At 35.6% G+C, this 10,363-nt stretch overlaps 1 protein-coding gene across 1 annotated transcript; it reads right to left on the reverse strand.

The window, feature by feature from the left end:
- Nucleotides 1-4,425: 4,425 nt before the first annotated feature.
- Nucleotides 4,426-9,622, reverse strand: LOC125676776 (uncharacterized). The gene is made up of 3 exons (XM_048914598.2): nucleotides 8,886-9,622; nucleotides 6,532-6,573; nucleotides 4,426-6,287 (listed from the first exon to the last, which is right to left on the reverse strand). The coding sequence occupies exons 1-3, from the start codon at nucleotides 9,534-9,536 to the stop codon at nucleotides 6,183-6,185; spliced, it is 798 nt and encodes a 265-aa protein (XP_048770555.2). The 5' UTR covers nucleotides 9,537-9,622; the 3' UTR covers nucleotides 4,426-6,182.
- Between the last annotated feature and the right edge of the window lie 741 nt (nucleotides 9,623-10,363).

Here is a 10,363-nt window from a genome sequence, read left to right on the forward strand (position 1 = left end):
GGATACGTGTAGGCTAAAAATAACATTATCTCTATTTCATATATATACTCAAACAAATTGAGTCAGGTATTTGCACATAACAAAAATATGTGATAGGAGATTGTTATGATTTTAAAAATCTAAGCAAAATATATAATAAATGAATGAAAATCAAATATAAACAACTAGAATGCTAATAGACTATTGAATATAATATATGCATTGAATACGATATGAGTTCTTGTATATAGGTTTTTTAATGTTCAAGTTGAGGAGTATAACCTACGGTTTCCGTGATCAAAAAAATAAATTTATATAAGCGTTAAATAACAATGCATAAACATGATAAAAATTTAATACTTGCTTTTATCTCCTTTAAGTTCTTCATGATGACGATGAAAATGATGTTGCGGAGGAGCAGAAATACGAAGAAAGAAAGCTAAGACAGAAACACCATTATAGCGAGGAAACTCGGGCATAGCAAAACCAGTTTAATGGTATATTTTATACAATGTGTAATCAGACAGTTTACGTTAATCGGGGTTTGAAATTTGCCAAATGTGTTAGTTTGCTTATTACGTCAGATTTTACAATGTGTGTAATTTTGAGGGAAAGAGAGAGAGAGAGAGAGAGAGAGAGAGAGAGAGAGAGACAGAGACAGAGACAAAGAGAGACAGAGAGACACATAGAGGCAGAGACAGAGACAGAGAAAGACAGATAGAGAGACAGAGACAGATAGAGAGGCAACATTTACCCCTGATCTCCCAATCCAACGCTGACATTTTCCCCTTTCCATTTGGGTCCAGAAATACCTCATAACAATTACATACATCTCATTTGAACTGAATCTTACAGCTTAAATAAAATTGTCATGATTTCATTTGGTCATGTGGAGTTGTCAGTCGATGATAGAGCATACACTGACATCCATGTCAATTACTTAAGAAAATGTTAAGTTAATGTAACGAATCATAATGAAAACACCTCATAGAGATGTACATAAAAAGACGATTGATTAATCTCATGAGTATGGTAAACACAGACCACTGGGCATATCAAAGGTGGCATCAGGTGCCGAAAAGCGGTAATCATCCCTTGCCGACAGGTCAGACCCATCAAGAGCTCTATATCTTGATCATGGAAACGGATTACTGCATACTCAGTGTGTAAAGAACAGTCTAACAATCGGTATGAAACACCAATGAATTGTTCGCATTGGTTACTAAGATCGTTGTAACAACCATACATCTATTTTTCAAATTGAGACAGCAGAATTGTATTATCTTCCCCATTTCCAAAACTGCTTTCAATCCAATTGTTTTCATTGTGAATTACGTCAGACTTCTTTTTAATGCATGCAATACATTGTTTGATTTATCAATCTTCCCTTTCGACTGTTCTTCTACCTCTCCAAATGTGCTTCTGACAGTCCCTTTGACTCCATTACTGTTAAGAATAGAGAGGTACTCCGACATTAATATCGATCCTCCCCGCGATGTGTGATACCAATCTGATGGCAGCCACGCCCATCTCCATCCCAACGCAGTGGTGTGCCTGTAGTAGGGTCTGACATTAGTCAGGCTGATGAAAGGTGAAGATATCAAACAGTGATCAACCTCTTAACTCCTATAAGCAATACAAAATATATACTGATATCATATCTAGGTTTTCTTATTGAAGAGACAAGAAATTTGCATATGTACGCATTTTCTCTAAACATACATGTAAATCTAAAGGAGATTATCGACATTGATGTCCTTTCTACGTGGACGGAAGTGTATGGTAACAACGTTGGGATTCGCGAACACACTGTCAATTGCTGAAATCGGGTTTTTATCTTCCACGACAAATATAATCATAACAAACAACTATGCATAGCTTGTATAAAAACACTTTAACCACTGGAAAACAAGTTATGTCATACCATTTTACAAAATTAATGAAGTTCTAAAAAGGCAAAATATACACATTAAGTTTGTGATCTTCCCAGAACAGTTACTTTGGTTGCCAGTATGGGTACCAAATGTACATCATCAGTACATGCTATTACGTAATAAATAATGCTTGATTTACATGGATTTATTGGTACGTTTTAATTAACTATTTTTTTTTCAAAATAATTTGAGCTAACAATAGTACTATAGTTATGGTTTGTTGCTACACAGCTGTTCATTATTTGCATGCTAAATACATTCGCTATGAGTTTGAAAGTGTGGACGTTAACAGAATTTACAGTCACAAGATCTTCCCTCTGTGTTGGTTTAATGAACGATAAATTCGTAATGTCAAATCAATAACCTACTTAATGAGATCATGTATTAGAAACTGACTCAAAAACAATTGCAATAAGTCTTACTCCTCCTAGGTACCTTACCCCATCTCTGGTTTGTCCAGGGATCCGTGTTTGCCCAACTATCTATTTTGTATTGCTTGTGGGAGTTATGAGATTGATCACTGTTCGTTATATTCACCTTTCTTAGAACAATGAGCACTTTTTGAAAAGTCTACAACACAAAGCTCAACTTAAATTTACATTTCACCAAAATAATTTGTTGGCGGTGACATCATTGTAGTAAAATGATATGGACACAAAACAACACAAACTTATAAGCTTCTTGTAATATACTCAGAAGAGTTCTCTAAAATATTTATAATCCACCACATGCTTAAAAATGAATAATGTAACACAACATAATAATTATGTATCATTTTTTAATGAAAACAAAATCCAGAAACCACTAAATCTAATAATCACTGTACATGTTTAAGGGGCATTATCTGCAATTTTGTCACCAAATATTGAATACAATGAAAATTGTTTGATGTTATATATTTCACTAATAACACCAGTATGCAATTATTTGGAACACTTTTTAACCGCAAAACAGGCATATGAATACTTAATTTTGTTGATTAAAAACCATTGTCTTGCAAGACAGTCATTCTTCCTCATATATTTCTTTGCACTAAAATCGGTTATCTAACGTAGTTTTATTAGGTTTCAAATTATCTTCTTTTTGTACCAAACCGATGTTTATTAATCGTTGATATATATTCGTATTCCATTGGGGGATTTGGAGGATTGAAAAACAAACAGTTGCCATCACATTCACAGCTACATATGTAATGCCCCTTTTAATAATCTCTATTCCGAGCAATATGAACTTCTACAATATTTGGCTTGTATTACATAATTTTCTTTTTGCATATCACTATTAATATCAATACGTCTCAATGACTACTGATCAACAAATGTTCATCTATCAATCACATGACAAACTTGTTTATCATCAAGCACACGATATTTCTAAAATCATGAACATTACATTCTATACCTATTATAATACATGTAAATGAAATTGCACGTTATATACATAAAATAGGAACATCGTAAACAAAGGAATGCGTTACACGTAGATCTGCAGACGTGGTGTGATTTAAAGTATCGGAGGTACGTTGTATACAAAGATCATAAATTACAGTTCATTGATTTCTCGGTTATTGACAAGATTTTACATACTTTAGCAAGACCATAGAGGACTTGCGCCTCTTCATTACTCAATAAATCATGATTTTTAACTACGTTGGTGCTCTCGATGTAAAACTTATACGGTACCAATTTTGATGCACCAGATGCGCATTTCGACAAATAATGTCTCTTCAGTGATGCTCAACCGAAATGTTTGAAATCCGAAATAACTATGAAGTTTTAGATCTAAATATAGCCAAAAACAGCGTGCCAAACAAGTGGAGCCAAATTCGTCCTAGGATAAGAGCTATGCATGAGGGAGATAATCCTTAATTTTGAAATGAATTTCTAAATTTTATAACAGCAATTAAATATACATCCGTATTTTCAAACTAGTAACGAAGTACTTAGCTACTGGGCTGTAGAGACCCTCGGGGACTAACAGTCCACCAGCAGAGGCCTCGACCCACGGGTCATAATGTAAAACTTATACGGTACCAATTTTGATGCACCAGATGTGATATAATATTTGGCTAAAAATCTTTTTCTTTCAGATCTTAAAAAGTCACCCTGAAGAAGGAATTGAGATTCATTACCACTATTTCTAGATTTAAATACATTAAATATTTCTGCCATCCCTATCGACAACCCCAAAATCTGCTTTGCTCGACTGGAAATTCATGATTTAAGTACATAGAATGGGAAAGAAATTAAATACTTCTCAAAATTATTCAAACGTTAAGCAAACTATTTATTTCCGCTTTAGAATCTACACACATTTCCTTCATTCCATCTTTGAACGGTTCAATATCAATACACGTATCAACACTTCGCCGCGAGTTACGTCCCTTTGCGGGGTCAGCCAAAGGTCAATCGGTAAAAAACCAAGTTTTCCTTCTTTACCTTACCAAATGTAACATGTTATTACTTTGAATTTTAGCCAATTACCAAGTTTTCATACAAGTTGGTGGGTTGATGGAAAAATAACAGATTGGAAAATTACAAAGGCCAACGTAGGGAAATAAGATTTTTATCCGGGAGATGGCGGACAAGGGTCGTAACTTTTGCGAAGTGTTGATACGTGTATTGATCACCACAACTGACTGTCGTTCGAGGAATGGAAACTTAGAAATGTCAAACAATGTTTATCTATAATATTAGATGTGACGAGATATGTTTCCTTACAATAATTGTAAATGAAACATCGCTCATATGTCCGTATTCTAAAAACACGTGATGATCCATTCTATAGTATGCCTTGATATATCCAGAGACTGTCTACTTCTATTAATATCTTGACGCAATACCAATAGGGCACCACCTGATCAACCTTGCTCATATATATTGTAAAATCTAAATGGCATAGCTGGGCGGAGCCTAGTGCACCCAGTGCCGGTGTGAATAATACGTCACTTTACCTCTGTTAAATCACAACTAGTAAACATGTAATAAAATGTAAGGCTTAGTCCTATATAAATTGCATTCAAATCTATTTCATCCTTGAAACGTACTTACAATCTTAGTGATGTGTGATATATGATTTTATAACATTTCAACAAAATGTGTTTAATATACATTCCCTTATGTTAGCCGTTCAGGTGATTTAAATGACTATCTTTGACGAAGAAAATTTACCACGTTCGGCCTGTTATACACGATATCCAATGAGAAAAAAAAGCCCATGTGTTTCTAAAGCCTCTTATAATCGAAAAGTGAGTAAAATCGCTCGTATGAAAACCCTAAGGTTATTCCGCCTTACCACGTTGTGTGTAAATGAATCAGAAAACAGACCCATGAAGGGATTTACGAATTAGGAGAAAATTTCAGCAACTTGAATTTTCATCACAAAAGGAGGTTATCACTAAAGAGACATCCTGGGCAAGACAATGTTAAGATGTTTCGAATTATATTTACAACTATCTCCCTTTGAAATGGATATGTTTTTAATTGGACATAATGAATAACAATTGAACATGTTATCCCTCGTATAAAACTGGAAATCCAGGCTCATTTACAGAAGCAAGTATAGAGCATTAATTTGTAATAATCTCAATGTTAAACATTCCTTACCAATGTACACATTACATGCATTTCATTGCGCACTAAAATCAACTCATCACACTGCTACTCAACCAAACAAACTCGAATCCCCATTACCCAACGATGTTATGTGCTTGATTTGGTTGAAATTGGTTCAGTGGTGACAGATACGAGATCGAAAATTTAAATCGCTAACGATGACAAAGCAAACGACGAAAGACAACTGAGAATTTTTCATAAGGAAAGCTAATTGAGTCTTAGGTGACCTGCATTGATGTGGCTCAGTACAGAATCCAGAACAGCTAGACTGGAGAGGCGATGCCTTGTTTCAGTATAAAGTAATTCAAACCAATGGGTATGAACAATTTTCGAAAACCTATATCCACGACTGTAGTATGTTTCAGGGTCCACGAGTGCACATTCGTCTGCAAAATTGGAGGACCATTTTGAGGAAAAAGTCCATTTCCTTTCCCCAATCCTTTTTAGCGCCTTCCGTATGGTATTGTTTGGACTATTTCTATAGACAGTTGATATTTTGGGGTAATCTTTTTGGTAAACGGCATGTTTTTTCCCTGGATTAAGTGTTTTTATTTAAAACTTTACAACTCTTCTACTTTGAATAAAAACATCTGGAAATCGCAGTCCTCGCTCTAAATCGTAGTGAACTATTTCGACGTCATATGATCCGCAAAAATCATGGTAAAATTTTATATTTTTTATCATCACATAGAAAACACACCCTCGGGATCTCTTCCTTAACATCCACATCAGATGTGAATATCCATTCGTCATCCTGTCTCTGTAAGAAAAGAAATTTTCTATTATAATTGATTCAAAGAAACATATTATATCGAAGACATTACTCTGAAACCGTCAGAGACATTGTTTTAATATGTTATCAGAATTTATAATTTTTAACAATGTTTCGCTTAATTCGTTATTTTTTAATAGTGTTTCGCGTAAGTTTGATACTTTTTAGGAAAAAACACTTCACCGCATCAGTAGAATGGTTTTCTACATGTTACATTATTTCAATAACAGACCTTTAATGTATGAGTCATTGAATGTTCCTGAAACGCATCTACCTGAAAGCAGATGTGAATCAATTAATAAACAATATAAGCTCACGTTAAAGTAGTGTATTCTCTCTCTCTCTCTCTCTCTCTCTCTCTCTCTCTCTCTCTCTCTCTCTCTCTCTCTCTTTCTTTCTTTCTCGTTATGTCTTTCCCCTTTCACGTATGTTAAACCAACATTGTTTTAGTTTGACCATTATTAATAGTTTTATGAGGGTATGCCGTGAAAGTATATAGGGAGGAGTGGATAATAATTATATTTCATTACATTATCCATGCATTCATCTTTGATATTTTACATTGTCAATTTTTTTGCCTTTGTTATTTTTACAAATTGTAATGATAGTTATTTCCTTGTGGACGCATTGCAATTTTGAACAATATGCGTATAAATGTTATTTTAATATAGTTCGCCTCTCTTTACGAATTATGCTCGGCGCGTACGGCCATTTGGCTGTGAGGGATCTTTAAAGTGCCACATCTACTGTGACACGCGATATCCGTTTTTAAGATTATCTTAGAGGACCCTTGACATTTACACCTGATGTCAAGCATTGGAGATGGAACCTTCACTACCGGTACCTGTTTTCACGATTTTTCGCAGCTGGGATTGAACATGCAGGGCGAATACTCTACCTCTAGATTACCGATAAAAATAAAAATAGAATTGAAATGTGAATGCAAATGTGAAGATGCCGAACAGTGATCGATCCCATAACTCCTATTAGCAATCCAAAATGGAGAGTTGGGCAAATACGGACTCCTGGATATACCAGAGGTGGGATCAGGTGCCTAGGAGGAGTAAGAATGAACAATATGTGTCATTTCGTTCAAAACATACTAGATGGCGACACGTCACATTGATTGAAATGAGGATCGCAATATTCGAATGTTTAACACATTTTATTGTTTCAGATTTAATTGGCGGGTAACAATGCTACATGCTATTGTAAGTTGTGATAAAGTTTTAAAATTTTATAAGATAAAACATTTACACGCATTTTGCATTTTGTTTTGTTACATGACACTATTTATATGATGTCAGCACTAGAGGTTAACTTCCCGGAACTCTGTAGGAGCGACTCAGAGTGAAGTAGTACAGTTTTTCAGTTTACCTTCAGTATAAGAGAGCAGATACATTTAGCTGTGTTAAAAGAAACATTGTAAATAGAAAACAATTGAGAGTTAATTAAATCGTTATTCTTATTCCCTTATCCCTTAGGGATCCGGGTTAGAATTGGTCCTCAGTACCCCTTGCTTGTCGTGGAAGGCGACTAATTGGGACGGTCCTTCGGATAAGACCGCAAAAACCGAGGTCCCGTGTCACATCAGGTATGACACGATAAATAGCATCCCTGCTCAAAGGTCATAAGCGCCGAACATAGGCCTAATTTTCATAACTCCTATAAGCAATACAAAATAGATAGTTGGGGGCAAAAACGGACCTCTGGATACACCAGAGGTGGGATCAGGTGCCTAGGAGGAGTAAGCATCCCCTGTTGAGCGGTCACAACCACCGTGAGCCCTATATCCTGATCAGGTAAACGGAATTATCCGTAGTCAAAATCAGTGTGCCAAGAACATCCTAACAATTGGTATGAAACATGTCAGACATCATTTGATCTAATGATAGGTTGCATTGACGAACTAGATCGTTATAGATCATAGAATTTGCGACATGCTGACTTCAGTCGAGACTGTTGAAACCCCTGTACCATCAACTTGTTTGTCAGTACATATGAGTGAAATATTCACAAGAAGGACGTTAAACAACATTCAATGAATTAATCTTTTTCGCGTACATACTGATATAAAAATAAGGTTATATTCTGATAATTTTCGTAACAATTGTATGTAGCATTAAAATCACTAAATCAATTTTCTTATTGAATTTAAAATAGATTTGATAAAGAATGTTTGTACAAGGCTTTTAATAATCTGAACAAAATAACGTACTTTTCTCCCCCATGATGCACGATACAGGATACGGGATATAGGATATACTAGCATATTGATTTTGAATACGGATAACTCCGTTTACCTGATCAAGATATAGGGCTCACGGTGGGTGTTACCGGTCGATGGGGGATCCTTAATCCTCTTACGCACCTGATCCCACCTCTGGCATATCAAGGGGTCCGTGTTTGCCTAACTCTGTTTTGTTTTTGTATTCCCTATAGGACTTATGAGATATATCATTGTTCGTTATCTTTACCATTCATACAAATGTCGAGAAAATTATAGTAAGTTATATATTGATAAACATCGATCTTAAGAAAGCCTGTGAAAAAACACATATGGTATATCTGACGATAATGTTTTACCGGAACTGCTTCGATCCCTCTGTCAGTGTTTTTAACATACATGCGCAAATATCGAAACGAACGATATTTTTCTTCACTAGTATCTCTGAAGAAATCATTCAACATTGATTGTGATTGCTCAAAAATCTCGCTTATGGTCGAATGATGCTTCTGTAAAGACTGCATATTCCCTGTGGTAAATGTCTTCACACTTTGAACAACAACAGCGTCATGAAAACTGAAAGGCATGAAGAGATTGAATGTAATGACGTCACCAGGCTTTATTGTTCTCAACGTCCGCAGTCTTGAGTATGTATAAGACTTTTCAAATAAGGAACTAATAGTTAAAAAGCTCGTGAAACCAAATCCAACAGCACCCAGAAATAGAAACATTCCAAATGGTACCATATTTAGTACCCTGTAAGCTGTCTTTGCAACCCATCTCTCGACACAAGGTCTGTAAAGCTCCTCTTTCCTCCATGCCGAAATAAATCTAACGATGTCCATCGCCATCAAAACCATTGCAATGATGAACGTACTAGCAAGCCAGCAACCTAAATACCGTTTAATGAAACTGAAGGCTGGAAACAATTTCGAACTTTTCATACGTTCCAATACTTTTTCAAATCTCTGTACAAACTTCAGAAGATGTTTTCCCAAGTACCCAATCATGCATTTGAACCATTTGGGGGGGCTTTGACAACAGTCTTGATATGGTTCTCTCGGTGATTTGGTTGATTTGGATAGATACTCGACGTTTCGTTACACACAAATTCGCCACGTGTTCGCAGTTATTCAAAAACCCATTGTATCTCTCGTCTTTGGCTTTATCGAGCATATATCGTGCATTTTTGACAATTTGTTGAGGCGTTGGTGGAGATGGTCCTAAATTTTTATGAACAACAAGATACATGTGTTCATGTATATCGTCAAAATTCATTTGTCTTTCCCGAATGATTGGCTTCGAAGAGGATTTGTAAAAAGATGACATGGAAGTGTCATCCTTGGCAATTTCTATCAACGTAATGTTTCTTCTAGCATGGTCAATTTCTGTAACGATGGCATGGTGAAAATAAAGATATCCAAATCTGATATGCTTATCACAAGGGGAAACTCCGAGCAGACAATTCAGAAATGTCTTAATGTAGCTGCACCTTCCAAATTCTACGTGATCTCCGATGTGTAACTGTCCAATGTATAACACCGGGAAACTTTCCACACAGTGGGCACAGGTCATTTTGACACTGAAATAAAAAAAAAATACAGACAAATTGACTTACTTATGGTCCTTTGTTGCAATAGTAACATCGTAATGTGAAAAGATGAATATAATAAACAGTGTTAATCTCATAACTCAAATCAATAATACAAAATTAAGAGTTGGGCAAACACGGGCCCTGGATATACCTGAGTTGGGATCGTGTGTCTATGAGGAGTAAGCATCCCCTATCGACCGGTCACATCAATCAGTGTGCAAATTAGCAATATGTATGAAACAT

This window comes from Ostrea edulis, chromosome 3 (assembly GCF_947568905.1).
Source record: "Ostrea edulis chromosome 3, xbOstEdul1.1, whole genome shotgun sequence".
Lineage (NCBI taxonomy): Eukaryota > Metazoa > Mollusca > Bivalvia > Ostreida > Ostreidae > Ostrea > Ostrea edulis.